Here is a 15,568-nt window from a genome sequence, read left to right as displayed (position 1 = left end):
TGGAAAAAAAAGTAAAAATAGAATATCAAGAAATTATAAAAATGGTGAAGAAGTCAACAAAGGGAATTCGGAAAGAGACCTTGGAGTAATAATCAGCAAAAACATGACACCGGACAAACATATCACTAAAATAGTCGGAGAAACCTCCAACCTATTAAGGTCAATGAAAGTGGCATTTGACTACTTGGATGAGAAAATGATAAAAGGAAATATTAGTCACACGAATAAGACCAAACATGGCGTACACAGCAACACTATGGACACCCAGTACTAAAAAGAATATAAAGAAATTAGAAATACAAAAAGCAACGACCAAGTTGGCACCAACTCTCCAAATTAACGTACGAACAAAGATTGTCCAAATTGGAATTACCAACTCTGGAACAAAGAAGAGAAAGAGGAGATCTGCTGACTATAGATTCATGAACAGAGTGGAATTCGTAGATAGGAATGATTTATTAGAATGGGATAATGAAAAAACAAGAGGACACGAAAAGAAACTCAAAAAAGATAACTATAGAAGAGATCTGATAAAAAAGCTTCCTACATAGAAATAATTTAGATAAAGAAACAGTGTGTGCAAACAATATTCAAGATTTTAAGAAAAAAACTTGATGCTGAAAGATACAGGACGAGCACAGCTCCCTTCCCGTATAATACAACTTATATCACGTTTGTTTACATATGACGTCATAGCCCGACAGGCCTTGAGGTGCACTCCTGCATATTGTTGAGCTTGTACTGGTGGCTGTGCTTTGTACATGCCAAACAAGAATGCCTTCTTGTATTTGTAAGTGCATTATAGTGTTCGGATGTGGCATTGGCACACTTCAGTTCCCGTTTGGCAGTGTTTAAGGCATTCTGAGCAGGGGCAAACGTGTGGGTATTTATCAGTATGAATATGATTGCCACTCTCGCATCTGAAACTACTTGTATCATCGGTGAGCTCTTATTATTCTGAATATGATGATCCCCAGATAAAAGAACCACAAACTAATAGTAACGTCAGTAGTTTTCAAGAAACAAAATATGAGATGGGTGAGCATCCTAATATTTGGAAAGGGGTTAAATGGTTAGGTCAGGTCAGGTCTTACAGCTATAATTCTTACCTCTATCATTGGCTAGCTCATATCATTGAATAGTTTGAACTATATACATGATAAATTTTTATAGAGGTGTACACCTACATGATATAGCAATAGAAAATTAAATATTTTGTAAATTATTATATAAATGTAAGATGCAATTTTCTTGGCAGAAATCAGTAACAAAAAAGTTGCTAAAACAGATTTCCTAATGAATGAAGTCATGGTGGTTGAGTGATATGCCATATTTGTTTTGATAGTTGCCGAAGTTAAAGAATGAAAGGATGATAAATTTGTCCATTCTTATCTAACGTAACCTACCTAACCTATATTTAGGAATTCGGTACCTCAAATTGTAAAAATCATCCAGGTCATCATCATCATCATCATGGATGCTGATGGCCTGATTATCATTGTACTTTAGGCAATTAACAGATGACGGCAGAACCCTGTATTTCCTCATAAAATCCAAGGAAGCCCTATTGTCATTGTAACAGCACTTATTAATGTCACCTGGAGTTGGAAAACACCCGGTCCACAAAATGAAATTCATCATTTAACTGATAGTGACTGGACTATAGAGACAACAACAAGGTGTCTTGACTGTATCATAGTGGTTTCGTTAGTAGATTTGCTTGTAGCAAGTTTTTTTTTATTTTTTATTTCCACCATGTATTATAATTTACAAAATTATTATCTAATTTTCTAATGCTATATCATGGAGGTGTGCAGAACTAAAAAAATACCCTATGTATTAGTACTGCAAATCAATAGTAACCTTGGCGTTAATTTCTAGAAAATTGAGACTGGCAAACCTTTTGGCGTATTATACTGTATAGATGTTCGCCAGTGTCACAGCTGTAATTCTTATCTATATCATTGGCTAACTCATAACTCTGAGTATTGTGAGCCCCTTATATAAAAAACACAAATTAATATTATTTTCTTTCTTGATTTAAAAACAAATGAAGACTGGCAAGCATCTTTATATTTATCAACATGCGTATCCTGTTTGCTTATATTGTTCCCACATTCTTATTTGGGGGACGGGGGATCCATCTTGTATTCCTCAGTACAAAGATCAAGAATTTATGAAATTTGCTCTGAATTCAGTGTGCACTAATTATGATATTCTTTCAAGCAATAGCATTCTTGGCATTGGCCATTGCATTTAAGTATGAGCAGATATACTCGTACCTTCACTTACTGTAATCTTGCATAGATACTGGATGTAGGTCATATAACCTAGGCTATATGTCCAGATCACTTCTAGATTGCGTAGGTGAGGCCTCTGATTTCCGTCCTGTGTCCTTGACCAATTGACCTTGACCAAATGCGTCTGGCAGTATAGGACTTTCCTCAATATTATATTTAATCTCCTGATTTGCTCAGAATTGATCAAGTCTCCTTTTGAATTGTAGTAAAGTAGAAGCCCAACTTAATGAGTCCCTATTGCTATGACTCAAGCTGGAAAGATATTTGTTAACTGTAAGGGCATACTAAGTGCCCAAGCCACAACAAAGTTAGAAAGGGGTCATGGAAAGGCATCAGACTATTGGTATGCTGAAAGACAGAGGACAGTGTTAACCATTCAATATTTGATTATGGAATATAATCAGACAATAAAATTAACAAAATGATATTAATAACATTAATCCAAACACATAATACAGGTACATACAAAATTAATGGGGAATGAGATATATAGTAGATACAGAATGGGTAAGACTGAAACCTGGCACATCGAGTCGTCTTTTGTTTGTCCAAGTGATGAAGATTATATTCCAAAGAAAGTGGAGCTGGCAGCTAGCTAGAGGCAAGTCTGCTGAGTTTTTATTTTATTTTTTTATTTTCATTTTTTATTATTATTATTTTTTTTTTTATCTTTAAGGCTATCGACCTACAATGGGGTCATTAAGCCTGGTGTGAACCTGCGATCCTTTTTAATCTACTATCATAATTTCCATAATAGTCCTGTTGTGCGCAAATGAAATACTACATTTGTCAATAAGTAAACGATCATCGGTCAAAAGATTTGCAGTGTTTAACTGAATTTCTTTCAGTTTACAGTGTTGTATAATTGCTTGGCGCTGTGTGTTGTATTATGAGCAGTGTATGAGTATGTGTCTTATGGATAATATGGTGTTGCATGGGGGGAAATACGCTGTTTATGTATGGGTTTAGGTGGGTGAGGTAGGTCAAGTTCATCCTCAGTCTTGCTATGGCGATTTCCTCCTGTCTGTTGTTTCTGTATGATGTCGACCAGTCTGTTATGTGTTCCTTTTGTTTGTGTGAGATGTGAAGGTTGTTCCACTGGAGTTGCCAGTGGGCGTGTAATCGTTTTCTTAGAATAGAGTTGAAGGTTCCTGTGTCCAGGGGTATGTCTGTAATGGAGTCTTTTTTCTAAGGCAGGTTTGGCTAAGGTGTCCGCTTTCTCATTCCTGAAGATCCCAATGTGGCTGAGAACCCAAGAGAGAGTAATGGACTTGTTGGTCGTCAACAGTGTGCTAATGATTTTGCCCAGGAGAAAATTCTCCATATGGTTATCTATCTTAATTGATTGTAGTGCGCTCAAGGAGTCTGTGAATATGATGAAGTTACTATGTGTGTCAGATTGAGCATTTTCTATGGCTTTGTATATACTGAAGAGTTCGGCGATATACATGCTTGTATGGTCTGGCAATCTGAACATCATCCGGGTTTTGGCACTGTATAACCCTGTCCCAGTTTTGTGGCCGCACTTGGAGCTATTCGTGTACAGTGCCCTATGGTCATTGTACTTGTTGATGGTCTCCAGGGTCTTCTGTTGAAGTTCTTCTATGGAAGACGATTTTTTCCTGAGGTCTCGGTTGGTGTTGACCTTCAGGGAGATGTTTTTCCACGGCAGTAGGTGTGTAGTTTTCATCTTTTCTATTGACCACAGTGGCACTGAATACTGCTCGCACAAGGATCGGATCCTGAGGGAAAGGGGATTTAGGCTGGAGTTGGTGAAGTGCTCGTGTTGGTTCATTGTTTGCTTGCAGGGATGTCATTGGTTGCGAAGCACTTTGGCGGTGTACCGGAGTGTGAGGAGTTCGCGTCTGTAGTGGAGGGGGGGACATTTGCTTCAACTTCCAGCCTCTCAATTCTTGTGCAGCTTAATGCTCCAAGTGCTATTCATAGGCCTTTGTTTTGGATGATGTTCAGGAGTTGTAACATGGTTGGTGTTGCCGAACCATAAATCTGACACCCATAGTGTAATTTAGATCTAATTAGGGACTTATAAATTATTAGCAGGGATTTCCTATCTGCTCCCCAATTTGTGCCCGTTCGTTTTCGTAGCAAATTAATTCTTTTGTTGCACACATCAACTAGATATTTTACATGGGCCTTCCAGTTTAGCCTGGAGTCCAGTTACATGCCAAGGAAAAAGGTTGAATATTCTATTGGAATGGGATTACCATGTAATTGCAGATTTATTTCTGCCTGGGCTTTGCATGAAAATACAATTACTGTTGACTTTAATTCCAAAAACTTAAATCCCCATTTGTCAGACCATTCCTGGAGCGAGTCCAGGGCAAGTTGTATTCGAGAGCCGGAAAACTTGGTGTTTGATGAGGAATGCCAGATTCCGATGTCTTCAGCGTATAATGAGTATCTAAGGTTCCGAGGTGGAGCGGGAAGAATATCGTTTATGAGTAGCATAAATAATGTGGGACTTCGTTTATGAGTAGCATAAATAATGTGGGAGTTAACACACTTCCCTGTGGTATGCCATTTTCTTGTGTATGTACTGTTGAAAAGTAATTTTGATTTTTAACAAAAAATGCACATTCTTTTAAGAAATTTTGAATGAAAATAGGGAGATTCCCTCTAAGGCCAAGTGCATAGAGTTTTTCGAGGATACCACGTCGCCATGCCATGTCGTAGGCTCTTTCTAAATCTAAGAAGCAAGCAACAAGGTAGTCTTTCCTCTCGAAACTTGAGAGGATATCGTGTTCTAAGTTGACCAAATGGTCGAGACTACTTCTATTTTTCCTGAAACCACATTGGGCAGGAACTATTAAATTTTGAGACTCTAGAATGAATTTTAATCTGTTATTGGCCATACGTTCTAATACTTTGCATAAGCAGTTGGTAAGTGATATAGGGCGATAAGAGGAAGAACTCTTTGGGTCCTTCCCCTTTTTGAGAATAGGTATGACGTGGGCATGTTTCCATGTTTTTGGGAATTCTTGATTAATCCAAATTGCGTTGTATATTTTTTGAGTGAAATTGAATTAAAATGTTGCAGCATCTCATACCTAATCCCATCTGGGCCAGCAGAGGTTCCTCTGCATGAGGTTAAGGCTTGTTCAAGCTTGTGTAGTTGGAAGGGGGTGTTACAGTAATGGTGTGTCTGTGTATGGAAGATCAGTGGTTCTGCTTCCCGTCTTTGTGTTGTAAGAAGGTTGGAGAATAGTTATTTGTGTTGCTTGTTTGTGTAAACGTGTCTGCTATTGTGTTTGCAATGTCGGTAGGAGTATCTACAAATGTGTTTCCAATGGTCAGGGTCTTGATGTTTAGGGTATATTTGCCGTCGATTTTTCGGACGGCTGACCAGATTTGTGTTAGAGGGGTGTTTATGTTTATTGTCGAGATGTAATCATGCCAAGACTTTCGTTTGGCCTGTTTGATTGTTTTACGGGCCTCTGCTTGCGCCTTTTTAAAAGTAATAAAGTTTGGTGCAATCGGGTTATTTTTAAAAGTACGGTAAGCCCTATTCCGCTTGCAAAGTGCTTTTCTGCAGTCTGATGTCCACCAAGGAACTCTATGCTTGTGAAATACCGAGGTTTTTGGTATATGCTTATGAGCTGAATTCAAAATTGAGTTTGATAAATTTGATACTTTGTCATCCATATTATCCCCTGTGATGTTGACGTTGGTGGTTGTGCGATACATTTCCCAGTTGGCTTTTGTGATGTTAAATTTGGGACAGGAAGGGGGTGGGTTGTCTCCATAGGCTGGAGTAGCCGTAGTGTGGTCACCCCCTATTTTTAGGATTACTGGGAAATGATCGCTAATCATGGTGTCATCATGCGTGGTCCATTGGATAATGTCAGACAATGCAGGAGATGATATGGATAAATCAATGCATGTAAAGGAACCCCTAGTATCGTCTACTCGAGTGGGACTGCCAGTGTTTAGGAGGACCTGGTTGTTGGTGTTGAGGACTTCTTCCATCTGCTCCCCTCAAGGAGATGTTTTGTTGCTACCCCACGTGTGATGGTGGGAATTGAAGTCTCCCAGTATGAGTTTGTGGTGGGGTAGTTGTCTGATCAATTTGTTTACCTCCTCTAGTGGGAATTGAGGGTCCGGAGGTAGGTAAATGGAGCAGATGGTGACGAGTTTGTTTTGCAGTTTGGTTTTGATTGCGATTGCTTTCAAGGTAGTGGTTAGTGGTAATTCCACTTGGGGAAGGCAGTCGCTGACTGCAACTGCGACCCCCCCTCCAGGCGCTAACCTGTCCTTCCTATATATGGTAAAGTTTTTGAGTCTGAACTCAACACTGGGTTTGAGGAGTGTTTCCTGTAGACATATTACTGAGGGGTTGTTTATGGAGTTAAAAATTACCAGGTCATTTAATTTACTTCTAACACCTCGGCAATTCCACTGGATTATTTTCATTTTTATTTTTATTTAATTATTATTGTTATTATTATTATTATTATTATTATTTTTTTTTTTTTTCATTTGTTTATTTATCTGCTTCAGTTTCATCCTTTCTTGGCCTTAGTGGGAGAGGTGTGTTTAGCCCCAGATTTTCATTCTGGTCTAGAAATGGGACTTAAAAGTCGCTTATTAGAAATGGAGGTCTCCATGTGGACATCCTCTTCCATATGTGTAAGTACACGCTTGGGAAGCTCTGGGATGGCCGGGGAAGGAAGGTGCGAGTGTGTTTGCTTGGTAGTTGGGCGTTGATCTTTGTCCTTGTTGGAGTGCTTGTTCTCGGTTTGTGTTTCAATGGTTCTGTAAGTTTTCTTTACTGCCAAAGCATAGGAAGTTGCTCCGGAGGGACTAGTTGGTGTAACTAGTCTTTCCATCACACGCTTCCTTGCTTCGTAGAAGGATATGCCACAAGTTGCTTTTTCTGTACAAATTTCTTTTTCTATTTTGAAAGTGGGACAGTCTCGGGAGGTGGATGCATGGTTGTTATTGGAGGGGCAGTTAACGCATTGAAACACATTAGCAGAGCAAGCATCTGTAGGATGTTCGCCTGCACACTTACCGCATATGACTGTTTGCTGCAGAATTTGGCAAGGTGACCATATTTGAAACATTTGTTGCAGCGCAAAGGGTTAGGGACATATGGTCGTGTTGGGACATGAATGTATCCCATTTTGACGTGGTCAGGGAGGGTTGTTGAGTTGAATGTGAGAATTATGAGGGGTGTGTTCACTCTTATGTTCCTTTCTCAGTCCAGTCGCGTTATAAATTTAACATCTAATATGCCTTCGGATTTCATCTCATCGAGGATGTCACATTCGTCCATGGTTATCAAATCTCTGCAGTGGATTACTCCTCTGCAGGAGTTGAGTGACCTAGGGAGGGATGCAACAACATCGACATCGAAGGAATAAAAATTTCTGGCCTTGAGCAGGTCGTGTGTAGCTTTCCTAGAGTTGGTGGTGGTTTTTTGACTTGATTAATATCATCGGTAAATTGGGATAGACATTTTTTAAACATGAAAGGGTTGAGGTCAGCTAAGCGGGTCTGGTCAGAATGGAGAAACACGTGTCTAGTCTTGTCTGGGTCGATACTGGGGTTGTCAGGGGAGGTTTTCCTAGTTTGCAGAGATGGAGTTGAGGACTCCATCCTGCGCGTTGGGGTGGGGGGACGAGCCCCCTGTTACACAAAAAATAAAATGTGCTCAGCAGAGCCAAAGAATATATTATAAAGAGGTCACACAGTTTCCTTGGTGACTGGTGACAGCCGCGTAGTAGGACACACTGTGTGCCCAGTGGGTACGGGGTCTACACTACTCTAAACTAAGATAGAATTTTTCTAGATTTCGCTGGGCCGGACGATGAAGAAGTCTTACAAGCCAACAAGGGCTTATGCGGATCCCGGAGAGCTACGAAGATACGAAAATGACGAATAGGAAAAGTGCTGGGAAATGCCCAGAAGTGGGTGGGTGGCATTGTTAACTGCCAAGGCAAAGCTATCCAACGTAAAGTTGGATTACAAATACGAGTCAACTCTAGAGAGTAGCTCTAGCGAGATTGACTGTGCTCATGTAAGTATCGTCTGTCTGCTGCCAAGAGCTGCCGACGTCTGATGCTGAGTTTTGGGAATGCCTGGTTTATATAGTAGATCTAGGCTGATGTCTTGGCCAGTGATTGGCTGAGGACGGTTGTTTAGCCCAAACTATCACTTTGCTGCTTAGTGACCCAAGTGGGGGAGGGGGAGAAAAATGACTGCTTGTTCCTTCAAACAAATGGCAAAGTAGGAGGATAGTGGTAGTTGGAAGGGTCTCATTCAGGTGAATGGGTATCTTGACACCTGGATGGGGTATCAAGTCACCTGGCAAGGGGTAGTATCATGACACTCTATAACAAGAGCCAGATTTAATACAATTTTAAAATAACTAGGGGAATACCCTGGAAAGCTTGAATTAGTGAACATAATTCTGTTAAATCAAGCATATTCCATTATTTGCAGTCACCCCCCGATTAATAGTGGAGTTCACAATTTAAATTGTGAACTCCACTTTTAATAGGGGAATGACTGCAAATAATGGAATATGCTTGATTTAACAGAATTATGTTCACTAATTCAAGCTTTCCAGGGTATTCCCCCCAGTTATTTTAAAATTGTATTAAATCTGCAATATAGAGGCAATGCCCCAAAATATTAGTTTTCATAGTCTAAACCTTAAAATATCCTTCCACACTCTTTAAACATGTTTAAACTTATTCTATTTTTTTTAACACATTCTAAAAACATTTAATCACCAAAGAATACTCGTATTTGCAAGCAGAAAAATGTAGAGAATATGTGTGCATATATATATATATATATATATATATATGCATATATAAAGATGTACAAAAAAGAGCAGGTGTAAAAAGGGAGAGGAATATGACAGATATTTTTGAAAGTAATAAAAAGATGTATTGGAAGGAAATGAGAGGAAGAAGAGGTGAATCTGATAGAGAAGAAAAGTTAAGGTGCAGATGGAGAAATGATAGAGGTGTAAGAGAAAGATGGGCAGAGTATTTTAGGGAGTTGCTAAATGTGGAGGAGGATAGGTAGAGATTTGTTGTTGCAGTGGGAGGTGCTAAGAAAATCACAGTGATAGATGAGGAAAATGGAGGAGAAATAAGAAAAGATGAGGTGAAAGCAGTTATTAAAATGATGTGAGCAGATAAAGCACCTGGGTTAGATGGGTGTCATGCAGATTGTCTGAAGAATGGAGGTGCAGTAATGGTGGACTGGTTAGTGAGGTTGTTTGATGATTGTCTAAAGGAGGGTAGAGTGGTGGAAGATTGGAGGAAGTACCTGCATAGTTAGTTCTTTACAAGGAAAAGGTAACAAACATGAGTAGTAATTTCTGAGGGATCAGTTTGTCGAGTGTAGTTGGTAAAGCTTATGGGAGGGTTTTAATTGAGTAGATTAGGAGAGGAATGGAAGGAGTACTTTGGGATCAGCCACCATATCACTAACATGAGATAATACAGGAGGGATAGGAGGTGAAAATTTCCCTGTTCCACACTTGTGTAAATGAGGTGTGGGCTGTAATTGAGGAGAAATAGTCTATCCAAGATATTCATTGTGGATTTTTTTAGGATTGGTCAAGCCAGAGCCCATGATGTTGGGTACCAGATGTCAGCAAAAACAGGAGAAAGCAGCACATTTTGCCCACACTGCAGCTTTGTAATCATTGTTCTACCAATGCTCCAGACATTTGGAGTGCTGCAGAATGTAATTTATCAAGTTTATCAAATTCATCAAATTTATCAAGTAGCTTTTTGTGTGGTACTTTATCAAATGACTTTTGTAAATTTAAGAAAACACAATCAGCCCTCTGTCTTTTTTTTGCATTAAGTCTATTAGCCTCAAATAAAAACAAATCAAGAGAGTGGCACAATATGACGTCAGTCCTCGCTTCGCGAAGCGAGGACTGACGTCATATTTTTCTGGTGTTGTTTGATCAAACATTTTGGTGTTTTATGATTTTTTGTTTTATTTAACCAAATGACAAGAATCTTGTCATCGGAGTTTAATGGGTTAATATATGACTGCTGTAGCCAGCTGAGCCATTCCCCAGTTCCAAATCTCATGATATAATGAAAAAGCTCGGCGAGAGCAAAATTTGAGTCTTTCTGGTCATGGTGGGGTAAATATATATATGTAAGTATTGGATGATTTCCAGTGCATTTCTGATGAAAAAAGCAGAGTACAATATATGATATCTACCTATTTCATGTTAGGTGATGGCATGTTTCACCTCTTCTTCATTTTCTTCTAAATCTTACCACTGTCACTGTGTGATATATAAAAGATTAGTCTCTCATGATTTTAATTGGTAAGCCCTATGCCTCCAAACATCCATTGTTATTTTTTCCTTCAGTTGTAGTCTTCAATCGAGGTGAATGAAATTTCTATCTTTTTTCTATATCTTCTGTTCATTGTAGTACCCAGCCCTCAACAAAGTTCTTGCAAGGAATCCTGTCAATAACACTAAATTTGGGTCCTAGATCAGTTTTGCAGTAATGTCATTTCTTTAGTCCAGTGATCTTTAATGTTATATAGAAGAACCTCCCATAAGGGTGTGATCTTACAATCATGAACCAATTGAATTTTGTCCCATCCTTTCTCCAATCAGATCTGCTGTTACAACTCCGCCTACAATACAGCTTACTCAAGCAATCTCAAATTCACTGCACACTGACTTAGTTTACATCAGCAATAAAAGGAATGAAATAGTCTCCAAGATCTGTTTAAAAAATAACACTGAAAGCAAAGCTATAAAATTTCTTGTCTTCGAACTGTTGTTTACAAGACAGTCGATCCAATAAAATGAGACTCCCACTATATACCCCTCTTTCTATCTCACTAGTCTACCTATATCTAGCCTCTTACACATGTACAAAGGTTCTGTTTAGGTATAAAGGGACTTGAGCATGACATGACTTGTGTGAAAACCTCTAATCCCCATTACAGTGTACTATACAATTTAAAAGAGATATGTAAGTGTGAGCAAAATTGGCCGCAGCCCGAAGGGATTTCCCCCCCTCCTCTCATTCCATGCAATGGGGGCCCGGAGAGGGGGGGTCGCCGAGTTAATGAAGCGGCCTTGCTGTGTCTTGCAACACTGCTTCTGACCCAGGGCAGTGGACAAGGTGAAGGGATGACCCGTCATTCAGGTGCTAAGATAAGAGGGAGGGTGGAGGGGTGTGGAGTGTATTCAGGGATGGAATGGGTGGGAATGATTTTATGCCTTTTACTTTTTGGCTACCCCCCTTGTAAGGGGGAAAAAGCCTTGGTATATGTATGTATGTAGATATCAATTATATAATAACATCTTTTTTTTCCAGAATGAGGGTAGCCATCACTATTCCTTTGGAAAAGCTATCCGTAGATTCCATATGTGTTATGTGATGGAAAGGATCTGATGTGACATTTGCAGTATAGCTGTCTCACAAGTCATATTAAACATTGTGTGATGACCTACATTGGAGAGAGGCCTTTTCAGTGTGACTTGTTCAATTCTGCTTTTTTTATATATATATATATGAAAGAGTGATCTCAAATGGCACAAAAGTCACCTCAAAGAGCTTGTGGTGACCCACACAGGCGAAAGCCTTTCCAGTGTGACCTGTGTGATTCTGGTTTCCTAAAAAAAGATACTCTTACAAAACATATGAGTACCCACACAGGAGAGAAGCCTTTCCAGTGTGAAATGTGTGATTCTGCTTATTCACGCAAGTGTGATTTCACAATTCATATGAGGACCCACACAGGAGAGAGGCCTTTCCAGTGTGAACTGTGCAATTCTGCTTTCACACAAAAGTGTTCTCTCACAAGTCATATGAGGACTCACACAGGAGAGAAGCCTTACCAGTGTGGCTTGTGCAATAAAACTTTCACACAGTCATCTTGCCTCAAAGATCATGTGAGGATCCACACAGGAGAAAAGCTTTTTCAGTGTGACCTGTGTGATTCTACTTTTTCAAAAGGAAATACTCTCAGAAGGCATCTGATGACCCACACAGGAGAGAAGCCTTTCCAGTGTGGTATGTGTGACAAAGCTTTTGCACGAAAGGCCCTCCTCAAAGATCATGTCAAGATTCACACAGGAGAGAAGCCTTTCCAGTGTGACCTCTGTGATTCTGCTTATCCACAAAAGAGTTCACTCACAAAGCATATGAAAACCCACTCAGTGGGTTATCTCACAAAGCATATGAGGACCCACACAGGAAAGAACCCATTCCAGTGTGGCCTTTGCAATAAAGCGTTCTTACAAAAGTATCACCTCGAAGATCATATGATGGTTCACACAGGAGAGAAGCCTTTCTGCTGTGACCTCTGTGGTGCTGCTTTCTCACAAAAGAGTTACCTCACAAATCACGTGAGGACCCACACAGGAGAGAAGCCTTTCCGGTGTGACCTCTGTGATTCTACTTTCTCACAAAAGTGTTATCTCATAAAGCACATGAGGACCCACTTAGGAAAGAAGATATACCAGTGTGACCTGTGCAATAAAGCTTTCTTAGAAAAGCATAATCTCAAAAATCATGTGATGATCCACACAGGAGAGAAACCTTTCCAGTGTGACCTCTGTCATTCTGCTTTCTCACAAAAAAGTTATCTCACACAGCATGTGAGGACCCACACAGGAGAGAAGCCTTTCCAGTGTGACCTCTGCGATTCTGCTTACCCACAAAAGAGTTCTCTCACAAAGCATATGAAGAGCCACACAGTGGAGAAGCCATTCCTGTGTGACCTGTGCAATAAAGCTTTCCCACATCAGCGTAATCTTAAGTATCACATGATGATCCACACAGGAGAGAAGCATTTCCAGTGTGTCCTGTGTGATTCTGCTTTCTCAAGAAAAAATACTCTCACACGGCATATGAAGACCCACACAGGAGAGAAGCCTTTCCAGTGTGACCTGTGTGATTCTGCTTTCTCACGAAAGAGTACTCTCAAGAACCATATGAGGATACACAATGGAGAGGACCCGTACCAATGCAACCTGTGTGATGCAGCTTTCTCTCTGAAAAATCAGCTCAGATATCATGTGATGTCCCACACAGGAGGAGAGTAGCCTTTCCAGTGTGACATGTGTGATTGTGCTTCCTCACAAAAGGGGCCTCTTATTCGTCACATACTGACTAACGTTGGTGGAAAGCCGTTTCAGTGTGACCTGCACCATGAAAAATGTTCACTCTAAGCTTTGTATACATGTGCACGCACATATGTTTTACAAGTAGGTTACAAAATAAGAAACAGAGTGCACGCACAAGGTATTTAGGATGAAAGTTAAATGTTTTGTTTAAAGAAATAAAAAGTACGATTTCATAATAATGAATACAAGAGAAAAGGAAGATGTGATTTTGCAAATCTGTCAATGACCTATGATTTTTAAAGGTACAATGTTATAATTTCACATGTAATTTTGAGATTGTACTGTGTTTGGCAGTTATCACCAGTACTTGTTCAGTCAAGTGAAATAGATCAATAAGCATCTTATAAATTTTGCCCTCTCATATAGTACTGGTGGCCTGATGACTGAATACTTGTTACAATCTTATTTTTTTCCTAGTCTATCAAATTCTTTTTGAAAAAAAATCCTTCAGAGACCTACTGTTAAGAAATAACAACATAAGTAAAGAACAACAAAGTAATGTCGTAGGACATTGGTAAAATTAATACTAATGACCCACTTTCGGAGAAGCATAAGCGAAAGTGAAAGGTCTGTATATTTCAATCACTAACTGTGATCCTTTTCAGCAGAGGATCACAGTTGATGATCAAAATATACGGATCTTTTCACTTTTGCTTATTCTTCCCTCCAAAAGTGGGTCATTAGTGTTAATAAGCAAAGAAGATACTGATTAAAAAGGGGTACTAAAAGAGCTTTGGAATAGTAGAAATACTAAGATAAGTGGAACGCTGAAACAAAGCCAAAGCAAAGATTCCAGTTAAAAGCCCATTCCATCATTCTACTTGACTTTACTTGAATAGTAAACAAAGGAAAACAAGACAGGGCAATAACCATGTTTGGTAAATAGTGCATACCTGACATGGTCTGTACTCTGTAATCAGTAATTTGTAAGTTTACAAAACTAAAAAAGCATTCTTTAGATGATAAAATTGCAAAGAACCGATGGACTCAAATTCAAAGGAAACAATGTGTGTGAAGTGAGAACGAACTGCTACGTGCTAGCAAGTGAATGAATGGCTGGATGAAGTACTGAAAACTGATACACCCATTTACAGAACAGATTCCCTGAGGATGAGGTATAAGAATGGTCAGTGTTTGATACCTCCTCTATTTCACATTGTGATTTCTCATTTGATGTAGTTATTACTGTCCTTTGTCTTGAATATAATTATTTTCAGGCTGATCCTACAGAAATAATTAAGTTTTATGATCTCAATTTTTCTGTGCAAGAAAAAATTTAATCCAAAATTCTTTAAAATTTTACATGAATATTAGTATTTCCTCTTTAGAATGAACATTTCTGTGACTTGGCTAAGTTGATGGAAATTGGAGGACTCTTTCTTGAGTCTAGTGCAGACTGTGAGCAAGGAATAAAAAAAAAGAAATTGCCATTTGCATATAGCTTATGAGAGTGATAAACTACCAATTATATGGAAATCCAATCAATATAGTGTGTATAAAGAGTGAATACCAATGACATAAGAAAGAAGAAATAAGGTGTTAGAGGCTAAAATGAAACAAGTTGAACAGTACCGGTAATAGATTTGTTTCAATATGTGTAAATAGTTAATTACAAAGTAAGAAATTTTAAATAAAGGTAATCAGTCATTAGTGTTATATTTTATTTCAATTCATACTAATCAGATGAGTCTACAATATGTATTACATATTTTTTGTCAGCTCAGTCATTGTTATCACACAAAGGACTCATGAAATACAAAATCAGTTGGTGCAAAACAAATGAAAAAAACAAACAATAGAATTAAAGTATATGATTATTGATGTCTTCTGGAAAGCCAAATTGAAAAGGTATATCAAATACATCAAATATTAAATTAGGTGGCACTCGGCTCATACCTCCACCAACATCAGGGTCATAAAAAAAAAAAAAAAAAAAAAAAAATTGCCCACATTATAAATTATGAAATGAAATTTGTATACAATCTATAAATGGCAGGGTCGCAAATTCGAAAGAAAGAAAAAATCCTGGATCCCCATACATATCCAGATCTGCTTCAAAATAAATTAACTTGATTGTTGGCCTAAGACTCGCCTGTCCACAAAATTTAAT

The 15,568-nt window shown here is 38.8% G+C and overlaps 1 protein-coding gene across 1 annotated transcript; it reads left to right on the top strand.

The window, feature by feature from the left end:
• Nucleotides 1-11,650: 11,650 nt before the first annotated feature.
• Nucleotides 11,651-14,077, top strand: LOC143030650 (uncharacterized). Its single transcript, XM_076193824.1, has one exon. The coding sequence runs from the start codon at nucleotides 11,860-11,862 to the stop codon at nucleotides 13,375-13,377; it is 1,518 nt and encodes a 505-aa protein (XP_076049939.1). The 5' UTR covers nucleotides 11,651-11,859; the 3' UTR covers nucleotides 13,378-14,077.
• Nucleotides 14,078-15,568: the final 1,491 nt, after the last annotated feature.

Source organism: Oratosquilla oratoria, chromosome 12, assembly GCF_046742065.1.
Source record: "Oratosquilla oratoria isolate Oo_2021 chromosome 12, ASM4674206v1, whole genome shotgun sequence".
NCBI lineage: Eukaryota > Metazoa > Arthropoda > Malacostraca > Stomatopoda > Squillidae > Oratosquilla > Oratosquilla oratoria.
This window is presented reverse-complemented; position numbering and strand designations above follow the sequence as displayed.